Raw genomic sequence first — 21,984 nt, 5'->3', positions numbered from 1 at the left:
TGACAGCATCCTACTCAATCTTTTGTTGCACTCTTTTCATTATTCTTAATATCTATCCTACAAAGGGGTGAGTAGAAATGCACACAGTAGTCCAACTGACAAAATCAATGTCTTGCACAAATTGAATATCACTTCCTTGTTTTGTACTCAGTGGTCACAATGTATTCTTCCATACTGTTACATTACTTTTTTCTGCAAACGTTTTTCTTGTTTTCAGAACAAAACTATACATTTGAAACTTGTAAGAGTAATCAAGAAAAGAGTTGATGCACTGCAATTAATCTAAACCATTACATACCCTGTGATAGAATAATTGAATGAGGGACTTTTCACGATACGATGATTATTCCCTTTGAACATGCTTTTTTGGAGCATTTCAAATTGTCAATGGGCTGTCTAGTTTATATTGAAAATACTGAGAATCGTGGAAAGCTGTACAATTGTGTATGTTTCTAAAACCATAATGTAAAGTTTTATAATCAAAAATTATCATTGTGCATTTTAAAATCTCAAATTGCATTTCAGTATTTAAAGTATTCAAATTGTGAATTCCACAAATTTTGCCATTCTGCAGGATTTTCCTGCCTAGGTAACAAGATTTTGCTGAACATGTTTTTAAAAAATTTTTACTCCATTCTTTTACTCCAAAGTTACAAAGCTAATGCACAGAGTGGAACTGGCAAGCCCAAATCTGTCTCGCTTGCTCCAAAAACCAAATGCAAATTGAATCCAATATATGTTCCCCGCAAGAGACATACAAGATCCAAGCTGACAAGATAAGGCATTGCACTCCATCTTGGGCTTGATCTTAGCCAAAAACAGTGCATGTCTTCACTTTGGCCACTGCTTTATCATAATAATGATGCTATGTACATATTAAGGAGTTTTCCACAATGAACTCCTTTTAAAGAGTGGTTACTGTAGATAACAAGAGTAGCCATTCATGCAATGCAAATCCTAACAACAAATATTGTTTTTTGTCACACTACAAATCTCAAAAGGCAAGGAAAAATCAGTTTAACTTATTGCATAGCATATTGCAATGTTGGGGCCAGAGATGAAAGAACTGGTATGGATTGGATCAGAGCCTTGTTTCTCATCTCACTGGGTGTTTATAATACAGGTTCTTCTCAGTAAGAGTTCCAAACGTGGCTACTTTCAGCAGCAATTGAATCTTATGAGAATCTTTTTTTTTTATGAAGCACGTAGATTTCTTGCCACATGCTTCCAAACTAACCCAAGTAAGTTTCTTGGTCATGATCTATTTTATGTTGATGCCCCTTCAATTTGTTAGTGCACCAAAACATATATTGGGGGCGATTCTCCCAAAAAGATTCTAAGTGTTGAACTTGTGTGAAAACTGGAGTAAATCACGCTGTTTTTTTCAGTGAGAGTTCAGAGAAGAATCTCCCACACTCTGTGCATTGCAGAGTGCCCTAGCACGAATCATGTAAAAGGTCTGTGGGCGGGGCCTATTCCTGCTGGAAAGACTGGCAGCATAGCACTGAGTGGGCCACTGCACATTCACGGATTTGTCAGTGCCGAGATCAGCGCATGTGCAGTGGCCCCTGTCTGCCGGCCTCCTGGTTGCTGGCCAGCCGCATCGCTGGTGCTCCCACCACCCCCCCACCTGCAGCCCCGATCCCACCCCCCTAGCAGGCTGCCCACTTTGACCCACTCCGATGGCCAGCCCCGATCGCTGGCTTCCCTCCACCATCGATCCTGACTCCAGGGTGGCAGCTAGACCCCCCCCCCAACCCAGTGATCGTCCCCTCATCAGGCCTTGCCCCAATGGCACTGCCCATGTCCAGAGGGAAGTGCCAAGGTGCACCCTGGGTATTGCCACTTTGCCCCTTGGACAGTGCCAGGGGGCCCAAGCTGACACTGCCAAGATGCCAATGTCCAGGGGACACCTTGTCATCCGACCCTCTGGAGAGGCCTCAATTTCCCCCCCTTCGCTCCAGCGAGATCAGGCCACCTGCTCCCCCCGGGGAGGGATGGGAGGGGGTTGAGAGGCTAGTGGGCCTGGAGGCTTCAGTCCCGGGCCTGCTAATTATATTTAAAATATATTTAAATGAAGCTCTGCATAGGTAATATAGAAATCTGGCGCTGGGAGACACGCTTGGCGCTGGGAGACACGCTTGGCGCTGGGAGACACGCTTGGTGCTGGACGCCCAGCACAGATTGCACTAATCCAGCCCCGCTCAACAAATCAGTGCATCCGGATGGGAAAATCACACCCGTTATTTTCTTTAAATTAGCTGAGGATGCCATTGGTTTAATGATTAAATTTGAATTTAATTTTTAAGTTAGGGTTATTTCAGGAAGCAGCTTCATTTTGTTGAAATGGATTGAATATTTTGGAGTGTGGTGGGGAAGTCCCTGGGCTGGATGGATTAATGGGGGAAAAAGAGGCTCTTGTTACGAAACATATATTTCAATGACATCAGCTATGAGGCTTCACCTCCTTTGCTTGTCTTTGCGACTGCTGCTGCTGATTCATTCGTTACTCAGGCTATATTACTGCTCAGAACTTTTGCCTGTAAGCCATGATAATTCACACTCGTGAACATCGACTGCCAATGAAACAAAGTATGCATAAGCATCAAGCAATTTGCAGTAGATATCTGAAAGAAATTGTGAAAATTAATGAATGTGCCATTGTGTTGTTCACAGTAAGAGAATAGTGTTTTTTTTAAAAGTACAGGACCATGATATAACGTGAAACAGAATGCATTATGGCGATGGTATATTTCAACTCCCATTGGAAGTGAATGTTGCTCTAAGTAGATGAATGTTAAATAGATGAAATTCTATGTAGAAAATAAAATTAATTGAATATTATGGTACTTAGAAAAATGTCTTGAAACATTTTTAGATCTTTATGAATTAAAGGAATGTTCATCAAAAATAATCAAATGTAAAACAGATTCAATTCTGTACAGGAAGGTATTAAAGGTAATTTATAGACAGTGTGTCATATAATTTACCTATGAATATATTAATTTAATTATTTGTTACTTAATTCATGCTTGCAATGACTATTTTTCCACCTGCGTTGAAGGGTTCTAATGATTTTTAATATTCTACAAGTATGGTGAATAAGGCCCCGACTGGATCCTTAAAATCTGTCTCCATGCTTATGTCAGGGGTACCGAGGGAAATAATTCTTCCTCTGCCCTTGTCTTGCCTCAGTAGAACAGATCCCAGCAGAGATTTGCGCAAGTCCCTTTGAAAGAAAGGCCTTTCATTTATATATAACATGTATAAAACCTTTTGAAGTGTTGTCACTGTTGTAATGTAGGAAATGAATGAGGGACCTGGCATGATAATTTGGTAGACTGGAAGAATGCAAGTTGCATTTTCGTAAACCTGCAACGCAATATCTGCATAAACCAGTTTGGTTTCCTGAAAAATGCATAAAGCACATTTTGACTTTTTTTTTTACATGAATGAGACTAAGTACGAATGGAATCTAAAAGTTTGCGGAGACACAGATCAAAGATTGTGGGTGGAATAAAACTTTACGAAGGTGGAACCAAAAGCACACAAGAGGTCGACTGAGTATCTGTTAGGAAATTCACTTTTAATAATTGCATAAAGGCACTTGTACATGGTGTAAAACTGCCTTGAAGGTCACCATGATAGAAAGATTATTCATCTACAGTGATCCCAGTTATGATAATGACAGATAATTAACAAAAGAGGCTGCTCAGCTATAAAGACCAAGTTAAACATGCCGATAGGTGGTCATTTCACAGGTTGGGTTTTAATAAGTTTCAAATGTCAAGCATTTCCTGATTATGTATTCAATATAAATTAACTAAAAGGAACAGGAGTTGTTTTCTGCTTACCTCATGGTTCTCGTGTCCCAGCCTCGAATAACTGTGTCATTAGCTGTGGCAAGTTGTGTGCAGTTATGGTGGGGACTCCATCGTCCAGAAGTAAATTTCAACTGACCTTTTCCTTCTAAGGTTGCAGAATTTGAGAGCTGAAATACAGTAAAGAAACAAACAAGAATGGAGAGATAACGAGTGACAATTCATAAACCAGACAGACGAATTTTCCAGGAATCTATAAAGAACAGTTCTATAGTGTTTCTTGTCAACTAGAAAATGCTCAAGTAAATCTTTAGAAATATCAACAAGGGTCACTATGAAAATTTTACTCCAATGTATTCAAGTAAAATAAGTGAAAAAACATTGTTTGCAAACTGGCCCAAGGCTTATATGCTGCAAAAATGTTCAAGTTAACAGGGTTTTACCAGATTTCACATCAAGCAGTATTTTACTGCTCCTGTCCCTAATACTAATACTGCTATGAGCTCCCCATGTACTATGCAAATATAATTCAATGATGGTAGAAAACAGATATAACAAATTTTCAATTTACTTCACAAGTCCCGCAATCGTTAGTTTTTGGAGCTCTTGAATCCAATTAAGTTATTAATGACCCTCATTCCCATTCTTGATCACGCTACAATGCTGGTTACAATTCATTAAAATGATTTCATAACATCGTTACCAAGCTCTATAACTAATGGCATGCATGAAGCACAGCCAAATTCAGCAACATTCTCCACTGCTTAAAATCTATTAAATTATGAACTGGGAATTAGTTGCCTATAAAGTTGATTGAAAAATGTGCAAGGGCTTCATATAAACAAAAATAACCATCTTTACCGTCATGGTAAGCTAAACAGCCTAAAATAACTCAATAAAATAAGAAAAGATGAGTGATACAAGCCTAGAGTTAAGAAGCCACAATTGTTCTGGTGGGAAAATGCCAACAACTTTATATTGATTGTATTCCTTGGATTATTTTTTCAGCTTTAAATTTTCCCACTCCCAACTTGTTATTTTTTATAGCTTTCAGTAAAGTTCTAACTCAACCACAAATTTACAGTTACTGCTAAGTAAGTTGGTCAGAATACAGTACAGATGACCAGAAATCTTGAGAAACTTGACATTCAACCCTTCACTGAGAAATCATATTAGCATTTACCAATGTTATTAATGCATTTTGGTGTAGTGGAGGTTTATTAGAATGGTACCAAAGATGAGGGACTTTACTTTTGTGGAGAGGCTAGAGAAGCTGGGATTGTTGTCTTAATGTGGAGATGCCGGCGTTGGACTGGGGTAAGCACAGTAAGAAGTCTCACAACACCAGGTTAAAGTCCAACAGGTTTATTTGGTAGCAAATATCATAAGCTTTCGGAGCAATGCTCCTTCGTCAGAACAGAGACCACTCCATCTGACGAAGGAGCACTGCTCCGAAAGCTTATGGTATTTGCTACCAAATAAACCTGTTGGACTTTAACCTGGTGTTGTGAGACTTCTTACTGTTGTTGTCTTAGAGCAGAGAAAGTTATGGGGAGATTCAACAGAGATGTTCAAAACTGTGAAATGTTTTAATAGCTTTCAAGGGCAGAACTGTTTCCACTAGCAGAAGGATTATTAACCAGAATACAGATTCAAAGTAATTAGCATAAAAAATGAGGGGGATTTTTTTTTTAATGCAGCAAATTAGTATGATTGGGAACGCACGACTGAAAAGTTGGTCAAAGCAGATTAAACAGTAACTTTCAAAAGTGAATTAGATAAATACTTGAAAAAGAAACATTTGTTGTGCTATTTTGGGAAATAGGTGTTAGAACATAAGAACATAAGAAATAGGAGACCCTTTGTATCAGCAAGTAAAGGATCGGATACATGTTTGAGTCTCACACTATAAGATTGGTCTGTCCAGAAGGAGGCAGCATTGGGAAAACTGGACCTTGGGAGAGCCAGCGATTACAAGGTAAACTTCTGAAATATATTTGCCTGAATATGAATCAGGGAGAAGCTGAACAGCTCATCTCAACCCCACATTTATAGAACGCGCCTGCTGCCGCTGGCTTCTCTGACTACTAAACAATCTGAGCACAAATGGTGAAATCTGAGGATTCCAAATATAGGTCCAGAAGATGAGGAAGTAGAACGGGTATGGGTGAGATCAGAAAGAACAACGGTCAGAAAATGTTCGTGGGAGTAGTTTGTCGGCCTCCTAATAGTAGTTATAGCATTTGACACAGCTTTAAGCAAGAAATATTTGGTGCTTTAGTAAAGCCAACGTAACAATAAGATACTTTAATCTTCAGGTAGACTGGATAAGAGTTTTTACAAGTATACAAAAAGGAGAGCAGCGAAAGCAAATGCTTGTCCCTGAGAGGCAGATTGGGAGAAATTATCATGGGGAATGAGGAAACGGCAGAGATACTGATCAAATCTTATGACTGTCTTTACAATGGAAAACACAAATTACAGTGTGGAAATAGAGGGTGACGAAGGAGCTAATAAGACTGAGCGACATAAAACAATTAGTATTAGCAGAGAACAAGAAGTATTGGAGAAAATTAAGGGATTAAAAGCCCCAGACCTCCTGGCCCACATCCTAGAGTTCTAAAAGAGCTAAGAGAGTGGATGCACTGGTTAAAGTCTTCCAAAATTCCCCCCATTTTGGAACAGTCCCAGTGGATTAAAAGATAACAATTGTAACACTGCTATTCAAAAAAAGGAGGGAGTGGGGAAAAACGTGAAGTATAGACCAGTTAGCCTAACATCAGTCATCAAGAAAATGCTGGAACCTATTATTACGGAAATTTTAAATGGGCAATTGTGTTTGACAAGTATATTATGAGTTTTTTGTCAGTGGTATGGTGGATGAGAGCCAATAGATGTGGCATCCTTGGATTTCAAAAATGCATTTGATAAGGTGCCATAAAAAGGTAGTATGTAATATAAAGGCTCATCAAGTTGAGGATTGGGGTTTTAGGGTTGGGTCTGGGGTCTGCTTGGAAGAGATCTTGAGTTCGGGAGCAATTATGTAGATATTTAGCTATTTTTTACTTTGGTAACATTTAGAGATTTTCTGAAAGCAGCCAGCAGGGACCGAAAGCAAGCATTAGACTCTTGGGCAGGATTTTCTAGATGGCATGGTTTCCCAAACCACCATCCAAAGAATCAGCGGGAATGCATCTGATTGGCTCGAAACAGGACTTCCGGCCTTCACTTGGGCAGAAGTTCTGCCTCAAGGTGTTACTAGCCAGATTGGCCTGCAACTCTGCTGGCCAGGGAACTATAAAATATACCCCTGATTTGCATAGGCAAATGTCCTAAGAGCAGACAATAGCTTTTCATTATCCAATATGGCAGGCTGGGCTTTTTCTAGGCAGAAGTGTGTCCATGATCCCGGCCTGCCTTTTTGGCATCTTAGAAGGACACGTACCACCTGAAAAATGACACATATGTAGCCCAATTTAAGCTCCATACAATTTGTCATTATTTTGCATGTGCTTTATATACATTCTTTCAACTACATTTCCAATGAAAACTGCCAATAAAAAATTGTCACCCTATAATTATATTTCATCAGTATGGTGGCACTGCAACACCACAATGGCAGAAGGGTATAATTACTGTGAGAGAAATTTACAAAGGCTGGTATTCCAGTATCAATATAGAAAAAAAAATTCTGCTGAGAAAAAAAAGACAATCACAAAACAAAACTATAAAATTACTTACCACTGCCTGACTTGAGCTTTCTTGTAAATCCCAAAGAAGAACATGGTTATCAGCCAATGATGCTATCTTTTTACCATCTCCCATTGGCTCCCATAGTACACTGTAAAGCAAAATCCATCAAAAACTGGACAAATTTGACTTTCCAATATGATTCATCAATTCAGGAATAATAATGAAACCAGATATTCCAAAAGACTGGACTACAAGTTAGAATATCAGTCAAAGACTGGTGGAAGTGTAGGAAGAGTGTAGAAAATGATGCACAAAAATTTCCTAAGGGCCATTTGCATTCAGAAATCTTGATGTGAGCATAGAATTCTAATAGATAGATAGAATGGTTGGGCAGCAGAATGTGCATTTATGAGGATTCAAATTATTTTGAGAATCTAAGCTTCCTGGCTTACTTTTTAATAGATCACACCAGTAGATATTCCACCTTCAGCTGCTTCATCAATGACCTTCCCTCCATCATAAAGTTGGAAGTGGAGATGTTTGTTGATGATTGCACAATGCTCAGCAGCATTTCAGACTCTGCAGATAGTAAAGCTATATGCAGCAAGACCTGGTCAATATTCAGGCTTGGGCTGATAAGTGGCAAGTAACATTCAGACCACACGAGTGCCAGGCAATCATTGGAGTAGCCTTATAAATACTGTGGCTACAAGAGCAGATCAGAGGCTGGGAATTCTGTGGCCAGTAACTGACCCCCTGACTCTCCAAAGCCTGTCCACCATCTGCAAGGCACAAGTCAGAAGTATGATGGTACATTCTACACTTGCCTATATGAGTGCAACTCCAAGAAGTGCAACACAACCAGGATAAAGCAGTCCACTTGATTGGCAAGACATTCACAAACATTCACTCCCTGAAACACTGATGCACAAAGCAGTGGTGGTGTGTACCATCCACAAATTGCAATGCAGAGATTCACCAATGTTCCTTTGACAGCATGTCCCAAAACCGCAACCTCTACCACTTAGAAAGACAAGGGCACCAAATACAGTGAACACCACCACCCACATTTCCTCTTCAAGCTACTCACCATCCTGACTTGGAACTGACGCTGAGTCAAAATCCTGGAACTCCCTTCCTAACAACATCTATGGATGTGCCTATACCACATAGACTGAAGCAGTTCAAAAGGGTGACACACCATCAAATTAGCAATTAGAGGTGGCCAATAAATGCTGGCCAAGCCAGGGATGCCCACATTATATGAAAGAATGAAATAAAAATGTTAGGGAAGTTACTATTTTATGATAAAGATATTATTTCATACAGGGGACAACACAAAGACCAATAATTTACAATGGCTAAATAAGTTAAAGTAATTTATAATAAAACTGTAGTGTGATTGTTTTAATGGTTCTTCGGAACTGAATTTCATAATTTTATTCATCATTCTGTGAAATTGAATAATACTTATTTTTAAACAGTCATAGCATGTGGACATTGGTACCCAGCCCAATATTCATGGCTCATCACTAATTGCCCTTGAGGTGGCGTGGTGGCTTGTTCATCCTCTAAGTTCAATTGCAGTCTGTTCAGTTGAAGATCAGCTCCTTTCCATCATTAATGCTACAGAAACTGAAAAAGCATCTCGAAGCAGCATTAGAAAAGGCAAAGCTATTTGGAAGAGGGAGACACTAAGGGAATACGCAGTGTGATTAGTTTAATTTCACATGCATGATTTAATGATTGAAATTCTAAAATTGGATTTGAACTGTTTTCTGGTGGTTTTTACTTTTGCGTTGTTGGTAAGAGAACAATGTGATGATCAATGATAGAGGAAAGCGCGAGAATGTGGAACTTTTGACAAATGGAGAGATGTGGTCAAGGTTACTGGAATCACTTAAGATTACTCGAATCCCATAGAGCCTGGGCTTAACGGGGCTATCGTTTTGCCTTCCTTCCTCTTCCTGGTTCTTCACTTACTGTTACATTTCCTCCGGCACCACATCCTTTTCCTATGGCTACTGTCCCTCAGCTTCTCATCTGACTTGTGGCGGCAAGGGCTCTTCCCTTATTATGGTATGGTTATTCAGCATACCAACACCAGCTTACCCGAGTACCTCTGGGCTCCTCCAGAACAGACCATGCATTGTAATTGTTAGTCGAGGACACAACTTACTGACTCTAAGATGTTCCTTTTGGCAGCATGCCTCTCATTGTATTCTTGCTGTGCAAGTTTGTGGGGGTTCCTGACCACAGTTATGAAAAAGTAACTCTTGTTGGCCAGTAGCCAGTCTTTGACTTGTCATGCTGGTTCAAATACATGTGGAACAGAGGAATGGTGCAAAATGAAGAAATCATGAATGCTAGCTGCCATGATGACAGCATGATGCATTGTATGTGGTGTGCACCTGCTGCACGCTGAGGGCTTATGAAATTACCGAGTTCATGTAAGGCCATCCCTATGAAATATTTTGATAGCCCATGTGTAACTTGGGGAAACAAAAATATTTTATGTTGGGGTGATGATCCCTTTAAGAATTAGGCTTCTCTGGTAGATGAATTCTTTAAAAACCAACTCAATTCCAGCAACTGATCATGTGACGAAGCTACTTAGGAGCTAAACAATCATCAATGGACAATCAAGAAATTAATTCCAGGAGGAGCAGATTCCTATTTGTAGTTCTGTTTACAATCAATTTAGTTTTAAGTTTAGAATAAGCTGCTTGCAGGGAAAATCTCTTTCAAGTAGAATTCAGTTGAAATTCTGTGTGCTGGCTAAATGGGTTTAAATATTGATAACTGAAGGACACTACTAACCATGAGTTGAGTTAAAGGACATTCGAACCAGTGGAGTTCTGACCCAAGGTAGCTACACTTCAGATGCTAGCCGCATTTGTATTGAATAGAAAGTCTACAACCATGGGACAGTCAGAAGAGATTAAACTTCCAATTTCTGATAAGTACATGTCAAGGGTTGTGGAAGGAAATTGAGTTAAGTAGTTTAGTGTGCTTCTAATAGCTTTAACGTAACTGACTATTTAGGACAGAGTATAGTTTTTAGTATTCATATCCTTTGATTTACGTGTAGTAAAATTCTTTTGAGCTAACAGTAAAATTTGCAGCTTCATTCCTTTAGTAAGGATCTCAGTTTTTGGATTTCCAAACAAAAATAATAAAAACGTTACTGGTCCCTCCTGAGATCATAATGTGCATGTAGTCAGTGGCATCCTGTAGCATGGGGAAGCTGTCACCCATACTCACTCTGGTTGCTTGTCTCTTGCCAGAGGGAATGAGACAAAAGTGTTTATGTATAGAGTCTCAATAATCTCCTTTATTAAGTCGTGCATTGCAAACAAAGAGATCTTGCTTAGAACTCCAGCAGCAGTCTGAAAGCAGCTTGACACTAAAGGTTAACAGTCATGATTACTTTGATAGCCCCAGACAATGCTGTCATTGCCCTGCTTTGAAGCTTCAGAAATTGTGAAGCAAAGACATTTCATGTCCTGGTCCCTTGATGAGATCGAGATAAGAGAATTGCTCCCGGAATACCCTCAAATGATATGGCCTCTGACTGCGTCCTTCGCCTCTTTCCCCTTCTTTGTGTGGCAACCGTGGCTTTAAATCAACATTATACACTCATTCATTTCATCACTTATCTGCTCCACATGCTGTTGACGATCTTTTGGTGCAAGTGCTCAAAGCTCTTAGGAAGATCGTGTCCTGTACAATTTCCAACAGAAAATTTTCCAAATAAATAACAATAATTTGTGAGATCCTCATTATGATACACAAAATCTACTTACTTTGTCAATAAATCTGCAGCAATCATAGCTATTCTATTATTGTCACATCTAACTGATGGTGATCTGCTTTGAATGCATGATACATTTTATCCTGAAGCTTTAACTGGAAAGGAAAATTAATAACAACATGTGGATGTTATTCTTTTGGCAGGTCAAAAGAATAACATCCAGGTCATGTAACACCTATAGAATATGCACAGCCCAATTTAGCCTTCTCCTTGTGTGACAAAAGTATGGACCTTCAACATGGAAAATACCTATTATAGCACCATCTATGGGAGTAATGGGTACTGCAGGTACTTTTTTGATTTTTTAATGAAACATACAGGCCATATATCGTGTATGTGTGTGTATGAAAAGAAACACACATACAATTTATTTAAATCATACCCAAATAGCTAGACAATTAATGATCCTTTCCAGCTAAAACCCGAGATAAAAAACACAATCCAAAGCAGATATCTATTGGCTAAATATTACAATCATTGAACAGCTACAGTTGCAGCAGATTTATGAAGGAAGTCGATTTTGGGCATAATGACAAGGATTTCAAAATTATTATTTGTTATTTATTTAGATACATTTCAGTCTTGTTATTCCGTATCTTGAGGTCCTCATTTCCCATCAATAAAAACCTGAATCAGTTACACGTTAGAATAATTTAAAGTTAATAATTTATTAAACTGAGTAGAAAACCGATGGATAATTACCTTGAACATAATAACTCTTTGTTTACTTGTGTAAGACAATATTCAAGCTACATATACAAATGGCATTTTATTCTGCTGTAAATAAATATTTCCTTTTCCCAAATGATTTATTTTGTTTAGGTGCTCTAATTAGCAGACAAATATTTTACTTAGTTCCATCCTGAAGGGATGCATTTGAAATTTTTTGAATCAATACTGAGCGACCTACCAGGACATGTTGCCATGGGTTGTGTTGTCAAGGTGACAAAGCAGCTCTAGTGTCTGCGGGTTGCTTGATGAATCATCAGGAGATTCATGACTGCCTGATTCCAATTCCTTTGGCATACGCCACACGGCAGCACATGTCAGGACTTTACTGTCTGAAGCTAAGGAATAACAACAACATAAATTGATCAACAAATCTTTTAATAAACGTAGGTAAAATATAACTCATTGTACTCTCAGATGCAAACAGCTTGAACATAAAGTACAAGAACCCAGTTATTTAAAAAGAAAAATAAGCAGTTTAGTTGGCGTAAAACTTACGAGCATATGAAACAATTAACAACTTAAACTCCAACAGCACAAATTCTGTTCCACAATCGTCGCTTGGGCCGGTGATACCTGCTTAAGTCTGGACAATTTTCAATTCTATGTTTATTAATGTGTGCATCTGAAGTTTAAATGCAATCTTAATTAAGCAGCAATGCAATTCAGTGCACTGCAGCACATTTTTACAAGTAACATTGGGACAAATGATCAGTCTCAGTGCCGACATACTAAAGAAGCAGTCTTCCAGTCCTCTCTTTAAATATTGATACTGTTTGCAGAAAAAAAATGATCAAACAGCTTGATGGATCATTCTGCATGTTTCCAGTATTTTTGCCATAATTTTAGACAAGGCGGTTTAAGAAGTGCCATAGGGAGATACTTTAATGATCTTCATATGCAGAAAAATGTACCAAGAACCAAATGATAGGAAAAGGAGACAAAGAGTTGTAAAGGAAGAGAATAAAGGGAATAAGCCAAATTAACTGCACCAATGATAACAGTCAGCATACTCTGATATTCAGGATGCCTTAGCAAATTGGCCAAGATGTCTGATGGCCTGAATTTAGCAAATGGATTGCACATTTCATAGAACTGAAAAAATATAATCTTGGAGTTCTGTCAATGTCAAAGCGAAAAAAAAGGAAAGTTTTGCATTTTGACCCGATTACAGATTTTTGACTCCCTACTGGGCATCAACAAGATAGACAGACAATGATTTAATGCAATTTGTATCATTCCAAATTTGGTTTTGGGCAATTGTGTCAGAATGTTTTATGCTCTTGATGCATGAATGATGTTACAAAAGGTATTCACTCAGTAACTAATGATGTGCTAAAATTACTCTAATAGTAACTTAATTTGTTAGTTTGAAGTTGCAGCTGATGCTTCTAAATTGCCGAGGAAGGATGTGTTGGTGGTGTAATCAGTACAGTGAAAAACATAATACGTGGACCTCCTTGTAAAATTATTTCATTTACAGTTTTATTTCCTGAAAACTTATTGCCAACATTATTTGAATTTATTGATAGACCTGTTTCTAAATTGGCCTAAATACAGAGTTTATATTTTATATTGAATTTATGAATCTGCCTTGAAACTAGCAATCCAAAAAGAGGATGCTGCAGATTTCACTCAGAACCACAGGCGTTTGTGCAGCAAATCCCAGACAATAGCTTCTGAATACACTCCCTATCAGACAAGACAAATTTAATATTTTATGTGCTCCAGTCATCCCCTGAGTGTTTTCATAAGAACCTTGTGATAACCGTGGTGTGGCTATCGGAACACCTAAGAGCTCCGAGTTTTTGCATTTTTCCTTCATGGATGCAATTTACCTCATGTTACAAGGCAAAAATCAAGCGAGTCTTTATTGTGGGCTGCTTAATTATAATTCAGTTATCTTCAAAGAAATCTAGCAAAAGCGTTGTGGTGGAGGCTGGCGAATATAGTTAAACCTCTGCTTCCATAAAAACAATCTTTTAAGGACAATCAAACCTTTAATAAGAGAAAACTCCAGTCCACTTTTAAAATTCTTACTTTGCTTCTTAGATGTTTGTTGTTTTACTTTCCCCTCCTCAATTCTTTCAAGATCGTGCTGATTCACTGTAGAATTCCTCAGATCGTAAAAGCCTGTCTGTACCATACTCAAGTGACCCATTTGGGTGGTCAAGTGGTACTTCTTGACAATAAGAAACAGCCGCTTATTTAATTAATGTTGACATCACAGTTAAGATTGATCCTGTTGTTGCTGCAAGTGCACACATGCACTTTTTTTGGGTGGGGTGGGGGGGGCAGGGTCGGGGAAATGAGGATCACTGGAAGGTGATTAGGGAAAGGAGCGCTCGTCGTATTCCTCTAAATGTATTATCCAACAGGCTGATTAATTAATTTACAATTCACTACCCAGTCAAACTATTTAAAGCATAATTACAGGACAGAATATGAATAGTGTTCTGTTCTGCCACAGCTTGGTGCCACGTCAATACAGAAAAAGTAGAAAATGATGTCAACCTTAAAATTATGCCAACCTTACCATGTTTCACAATCTCACCTAGTCCATTTTAGTGAACCATTTTTCCCAACAAGAAAGAAAATAGATAATTGGAAGTGCTACACATTCCGCAATACTGTCATGAGCAGCTCGCTGAAAAGCAGCATTGCTAGAAGCCTGGAGCTGGGTTTTTCTATTATTCCCTTAGCTGTGGGATGGTGCGAGAGGGGAATAAAGCTGCAAATAAAATGTATTACAAGTGGGCTTATTGAATTTTATAAAAACTCAAAAATAGATTCAAGTATTAGGTTCTCCACAAACAAGATGCAAAAGCGGTAACACATGTTATAATTTTAAAATGGTTGCAAATTTATTTTGAAAATTCTGTTGCTGTATGTTTGAGAGATGCTTATTTAGTCCAATAAAGGCATCATTTAAATTAATTGGTGTGGAAGTTTTTTTTACAAACTATTTCTGCATTTGCAATTGTAAATGCAAGTTAAATCAAGAATTAACATTTCTAGATGATTCTTTGCAACATTATGCCTCATCGATTTTTAGTTTGATGTGGCTTACATTGTAAACATTTACACATCACTTCAGCTTTTGATTTGAAGGCATCTTAACTATTTTTGACCACCTGCCAATAAGTAAGATATAGTCATAGGAAGACAAAACCAGAGTTCAAGAATCTCTACTGATGACTTGGTAATATTTAAGATACTGCCCGCAATTTTTACAGAGTGCATCTGTTTTCTGCTGAACCTGATACAGCCACTGGGAAGATAATGTATGGCAGACTTTTTAATTTAGCTATTAACCACACACAGGCAGTTCATTCCATTTAATTTGATACTTATATGGTGTGATGCTCTGCCTCATTTCATTCCAAATGTTTTTTTTTTAATTCATTGCTTTGTTTGATGGCACACATTTTAAAAAAATAAATCTATTATCCTGGCTACCTGTAACCTTAACAGTTAATTTAGCAGTTATCTCCCTCATTCTTATTATCTTCCATATGTCTCCATCAGATTCCTTGCTTTTGTTCAAAAATTCCCTTGTGTGCTTCACAGTGGATACTCTAGTGGTAAGAAAACCTGCCTTATCATTACTAGCAGCAAGGAAAATCAATAGAGCTGATCAGAGCGAGAGTCCATACTACTTCAGGGATAATGAGCATTCAGTGCCACAGGAATAAGGATAGAGAGGAATTGGAAAGCAAGACAAAGCACAAAAATAAATCTAGGGATAACCAACGTAGGAAGCAAAGGAATGCGAAAAAGAATAGAAAATAGAAATTGCAAAATTAAAAGGCAAGAGAAAATAAATGAAATAAAATGAACAGGCAAAAAGGAAGGTATTTTATGTCATTTCTGTTTACTGCAATATTACAGACATGCAAAAAAAAGTTACGTCTTGTTAAATTATTCAGAAAAGAAATGTGGTCTCCACCATCAACATTTGTGTATGGAACTCTGACATTTAGAACATGTTGCTCCTTCTGGCCCCATCTGCCTGACATTCTTTCCAATAAATAATGAATGCAAAGCATAACCCCAAAGTATCCCAGGACAGCTTCTGGTAGGAATGCTTTGAACTACCAAAATTAAAGGGAGTGGGAGGAAACTCAGGGCAGAAAGTGCTTATAGAAGAGTTCAAAGATGAGTATCCCATTATCTCAGTGATTTAATTCAGGATTTTTTTCATACATTCCTGACAACATCTGATTTACGTACACAGTGCTGCACAAAATGCACAGATCAGATTACATCAATCAGTAAATATTACAATTTAAGTGATTACAAATCTGTTGATCTATCCAAGTGGGTTCTGGATTCCCCGCACTAGCGCTTGAGGCTTTGGGGAGATCTTGGCTTACATTGCTTCAGCGGTGTCTGAAATAGTGTTCTTTGGAATGAGAGTTGTCTGCATCACTGGGGATCAGGATGGTATAGGTGTTCCAGGTTCCCCCCCCCAAAAAAAACTTGTAGGATACAGTTTTTCCTGCAATTTTATTGAAATTTATGCTTGGTTGACTGGATCATATAAGCCAAGACATAAAATGTGAAACTTTTATACGACAATTTGCAGGCATAATTTTGCAATCTTGGTTACCACCATGCAGGCATTCAAATTGAGCAAACAAAGGCTTCATCAAATTCATAAGAAAGAAACAAAAGTGACGAGGCTCACATAGTGGCACAAACTGCGAGTTGATTAGAATGTCTGCACAATATGCAAAATACCTTGAGAAGCATCAACAGCATGTTTGCTCTGGTTTAGTCTAGAACTCTCAGGTGGAGTTCTTTTATATCCCAGTCATTTCTGGCCATTTTCTTTTGTAAATGATGATCTTGAAGCTAATTAATTCTACTGTTCAAAAACTTCACAAATTTAATGTCCCCCCCCCAGCTGCATCCAACCCCCCTCCCTCCCTTACTAGTTATAAAGTCCTGCCCAATGCAAGTGTTACCAATTGAGACAAGCTAACACCTGAAAGAGATGTGCTAAGAGTGCAGTGGAGTAGAAAAATAAATGGAATTTAATATTAAGAAATTTATGACATTAAACAAAGCCAGCAAAACCATAAACAGTGCAATATGAAGGGTACTGAGCTTACCTTGGGCCAAATTGTGGAAGGGCTGTGGAGATGGCAGATCTCCAATTACTCACTGCCAGCCAGCATGCCAATTTGCTGACATGTTCATGTCTCGGGGACCATTTTCAAAGAAGCTGATAGAGGGAACGGGTGCAGGATTTGACAGATACCCACCCACACAAGTGGTGGGCAGACAGTTGTACCCCTTAAAAGGGCCTATATTAAGATCACTGTGCAGTACGTTGACTGAAACTTTGCTTTTTGTTGGTAGAACATACCTAGTCAACTTTCCATATCGTCAGGTAAATACTAAGCATTGCAGCATTACTGCAACAACTTGGCTAGGAGCAGAGGTCTTCAGTACTATTGCCAAAATTTTACCAGGGCCCATAGTCCTTGCTGTTTGTCTTGTGTACTCAGCTGTTACTTAATATGGAGTCAATGTGGAGTCAATCAATTTGGCTGGAGATTACATCTGTGAAGGTGGAGGTCTCAGGAGAAGGCAAGAAGGATTTGGCTGAAAATGGCTGTAAATATTTCAGTCTCCCATTGTCTATCACAATAATGACTGGTTCTGGAAAGTGAGATGCTTTGACCTTATTTTGGCAAACTGCCATCCTATTGTAAATAGTCTCTCAACTCCCAATTCCTTGAATGAGTTGCTGTCTCGAAGACTAGTATCTATCTTCTCTCTACTCCCTGTTTGAATCTTCTCAATCAGGTTTTCATCCTGCCGCAGCACTGACACAAATAACATCCTCTGTGACGATGACTATTATACCCATTCTTCCCTTCTGCAGTTTTTGACAATGTAGAATGCAACATCTTCTTGCAACATCTCTCCTCTGTGTCCAGTTCAGTGCCACTGTTCTTACTTTGTTCCACTGTCACCTGCCCAACTGTGGTTTATCTTGTCATTTCCACAATAATACCTCAGGAGTCCTCTAAGGATTTATTCTTGACTGCCTCCCCATTCCTCACCAACATGCTGCTCCTTGGTGATATCTCCCATGGCTGTGGGTTACTTCCCAAACTGATGACACACAATACCTCCCTGCAATCTCTCTTCACCCCTCCATGGCCTCAGTGTTGCTGACTGTTTATTTAACATCCAGTCTTGCACAAGTTGCACTTTTCTCCATTTAAACAGTGAAAAGAAAAAAATCATAATTTCTGGCTCCCAGCACAAGCTTTGTGCTCTTGCCAGTGACTCGATTTCTCTCCATAATCACTGTTTTAGGTTGAAGCAGATTGTTTGCAATATCGGTCCTATTCAACCAAAGATGTGCGGGTTAGGTTGATTGGCCATGCTAAGTTGACCCTAGTGTCATGGATTAGCAGGGTAAATATGTGAGGTTACGGGAATAGGGCTTGGGTGGGATTGTGATCAGTGCAGACTGAATGGCCTCCTTCTGCACTGTAGATATTCTACTCTATTCCAACCCTGAGTGAGCTTCAGACACCATGGGCCCTATTTTACCATTTTGATTCGAAGTGCTGGGTGGACTTGAAACTGGGAATGTTTCAGATCCGACTTTTAGACACATTCTCAGGCGCTCCCATACATACTCTGCCTGCAAAAAATATCAGCAAGTCCGAATCACGCTGCACAAGCCTGTAGACGGGGCTTAACACAACTGAAACCCTGCAGCTCCGATCGGCGCCTCCAACTGCACATGCGCAGAAAAAAAATGATAGAATACTGCTCCCTTGCCACATCCCTCCCAGGCAGATAATGCCTCCCCATGGCCCCCACAGACATTGTCCCACAACATTACTGTCCTCCTTATCCCCCCACACCCTCCCAGACCAATCACGGGCCTCTCCCCCCACTGATCACAGGCAGAGTGGCAGCGGACACCCCCTTCCCCCCCACTGATCACAGACTGGGTGGCAGCAGACCCCCCCCTTTCAACCCTGAACCGATCTCAGGCAGAGTGGCAGCGGACCCCCTCCTTCCAATCTCGAGCAGTGGCAGCAGACCCACCTTCTCCTCTCCCCCCTCCCGTCCAACGATCTCAAACAGAGAGCCGTTGGACCCATCTTCCTCCCCGATCTCAAGCAGAGCACTGTTGGGACACTCAGCACTTACCTCCTCACTAACCCTCACTGATGTAGCGCCCAAATCGGACTTATATGGAGCATGTCTGTTTCGCACTGATTCCGGATGGGCGAACATGGTGGTAAAGGGGGAAGTGCTGGTAAAATTGGGCGTGCAGCCTATTAAGTCAATTTAAATACATGCAAATACATTTAAATGGCTGTTGCGCCCATTTCGGGCGTGATCCCGATCACGGCCATTTTCGGGCCTTGGTAAAGGGGGAACCGATGCAGAGGTGGGCGCGGATCGCGCGACTCGCCTCACACCTGACTTTACCAAGTTTTCACACCCAAAAACATGCGCAACGTGATGACAAAAATTGGGCCCCATATCCTCTGAATCACAAGGACAATATATATCCACCTATGTAACATTGCCTGCTTCCACCTTGCTCCACCCCATCTGCTGTTGAAACCCTCAATGACCTGGATATTACAAGGCTAGTATGGACAGCTTTTCATCCTCCATTCTAGCTCATTCTAAACTTTGTGACTGGTATTCTATTCTGTATCAAACCTCATTTATCCATTATTCATGTCCATGCTGCCCATTATATTGCCTTCAAGGCCGCTAATGTAAAATTCTCATCTTCATATTTAAATCTCCTCATGGCCTCCTCCACCCTATCACAGGAACTTTCTCCAATCCTATAATTTGATAATGTAGAAACAGGAAAAGCTCACATTAGCTCATAAAGTTAATAAATCAAACTGTTCAATGCATCAAAATGACATCACACTGATTGTTTTGAAACATCTTTAGTTGGTTGTAGAACAACGTAGCTTATGAGTGTACCAATCTAATATAAAATGGCAGCTTGAGAGTTTGTGGTTACAGTTTAGATTGTGATAAATTTTCTGCACCAGGCAACTACAGAAGAACTAAACATAATTTTGATGAGAGATCGGAAGTTTTTAAGAAAAGGAAGATATTTAGGTCACAAAGTAGATTATCACATGATCGTTTTACTTCTGGGCCCTGGAGCAAATAGCAGTTCAGTCTGAAGTTAGAAAAGACTTTTATTAATGGAAACGATTGGCTGTAAAGGTCCCAGGTGAAATGTGCTTTGGTTGTTTCAAGTTGATCGCTAGTGCTGCAGGTCCCCAACACAGAATTTGGCACCAAGTGGCATTAACTGCCACTAAATTTACAATCTTGCCCACAGAAATCATGAGAATGGTCAAAGTGTAAAAGGGGTTGCCGAATTCCTGAGCCTACCACCACACTACCAGCAGAGACATGTTCGGAGCGCACTGAGAAGGTCTGCAGTTTCTTGGTTCCTATTATTTAGAGGAAAGGTTTAAAAGAAGCAAGTTGCATACAGCTGCTGCACTCAATAAATTCATGGTAATTAGCTATCACTCAGAGGTAATATTTGGCCACTGGACTTTTATTATTTATAAGGAGATCAGACACAGCTTCGCTGTGCAACTCCTGTAGTTCAAACACTGCAATCACGGTTTAAACACAAGGTTGTAAAGCAGTGTTTTCACTTGCTGCAAGTTACACCCTGAACAAGGCAACTCATTTGCTGCATTCACTTTAAATTTATTTTCTTCTCATCACCAAAATTGCTTCAAATTTACTATGAGGTTTGTTTTTAAAATCAATAGTTTTCTACATATCCACTGATACAATGAGATATTAGAAACATTACTCAATTGCATTTATAGATGCACAAAAATCTAAAAACTGGATGAGCTACATTTGTAAAATAAAGGAACCCAAAAGAAAAATATTTAAGATTAGGCAGAACCAATTTACATAATCCACAAAGGAAAACACTGCATAAAGTTTCTCAGTTTTTAAATTTATTGAATGTCCATATTTATGAAATGTAAATGCGCAGAATAAGTTTTTTTTTGCTAATCTAAAATCTAGCCTATTTAATCCAATAGATCAATGGACAAATCAATCCCTTACACTTACTTTTATTGTAGCAAGTTGCCAGCACACCTTTATCTGCAGGGCTGGTACTCATGTGCCATATTTCTCCCACTTGATGCAGAAGGACGTTCTTGTTAATAATGTTATTTTCATCATCAAAATCTATGATGTGAATCTAAAAACATAATCCACATCTATAAATTAGCAATGAAACACTGATGTCAAGTTTTTAAAAAAAAAATTACCCTCTAAATTAAGGAACTGAACATGAGGCACTCGCTTTGATCAATAACGTCCTTGGAATGCAGGGCTAGTTTCAAGAGCACAGTCAGGAGTCTGAGGAAAAGAAGTACGGTTTCATGGGGTGGTGCACCGAAGCCAAAAGTCATTGCTTCGGTCAAGGATAATTTCATCAATATACATTGAACTAAAGGTTTCTTTGTGAGCTGATACTGTCATTTTGATCAACAAATTTCAATCATATACAGTATAAATCTTACTTTTTTTTAAACAAGCACTAATTATAACTACAATGCTTTTTTAAATAAAGGAACTGTCATTATTTTACTATCCGTTTCTCTCTGATATTTTCTCGTCTTTTGAAGGCAATAACTCCCTTGCTCCAATACAATTCTACAGGCAATATTCTCCCCCCTTGGATGACACAGCATGTGAGATGCAGAATCCCAAATAGTGTGCCGACACGATATTTAATTCTGTTCTCACATAACACCACATACACACAATTCCAGTTGGGACTGTCAGATAACAGTTCGTTATCAGGCTGGTTTGCTATTCACCAGTCCTTTGGCACCATGATCATTTGAGGTCCAACACCTGCGC

General features: G+C 39.2%; 1 protein-coding gene across 2 annotated transcripts in view; it reads right to left on the bottom strand.

The window, feature by feature from the left end:
• eipr1 (EARP complex and GARP complex interacting protein 1) overlaps positions 1-21,984 on the bottom strand; it is a 69,657-nt gene that overhangs the window by 28,880 nt on the left and 18,793 nt on the right. Inside the window, exons 3-6 of one of the 2 annotated variants that reach the window (XM_078213205.1) lie at positions 21,184-21,316; positions 12,239-12,395; positions 7,563-7,662; positions 3,855-3,991 (exon numbers count right to left, since the gene is read on the bottom strand). In XM_078213205.1, the coding sequence (XP_078069331.1) occupies positions 3,855-3,991; positions 7,563-7,662; positions 12,239-12,395; positions 21,184-21,316 (527 nt within the window). The remainder of the gene's footprint in view (positions 1-3,854; positions 3,992-7,562; positions 7,663-12,238; positions 12,396-21,183; positions 21,317-21,984) is intronic. The other variant, XM_078213206.1, reaches the window with a different exon arrangement.

The sequence above is a fragment of the Mustelus asterias genome, chromosome 5 (genome assembly GCF_964213995.1).
Source record: "Mustelus asterias chromosome 5, sMusAst1.hap1.1, whole genome shotgun sequence".
Classification (NCBI taxonomy): Eukaryota; Metazoa; Chordata; class Chondrichthyes; order Carcharhiniformes; family Triakidae; genus Mustelus; species Mustelus asterias.
Note: the sequence above shows the minus strand (reverse complement) of the source record. Positions and strands in the feature narration are given on the sequence as shown.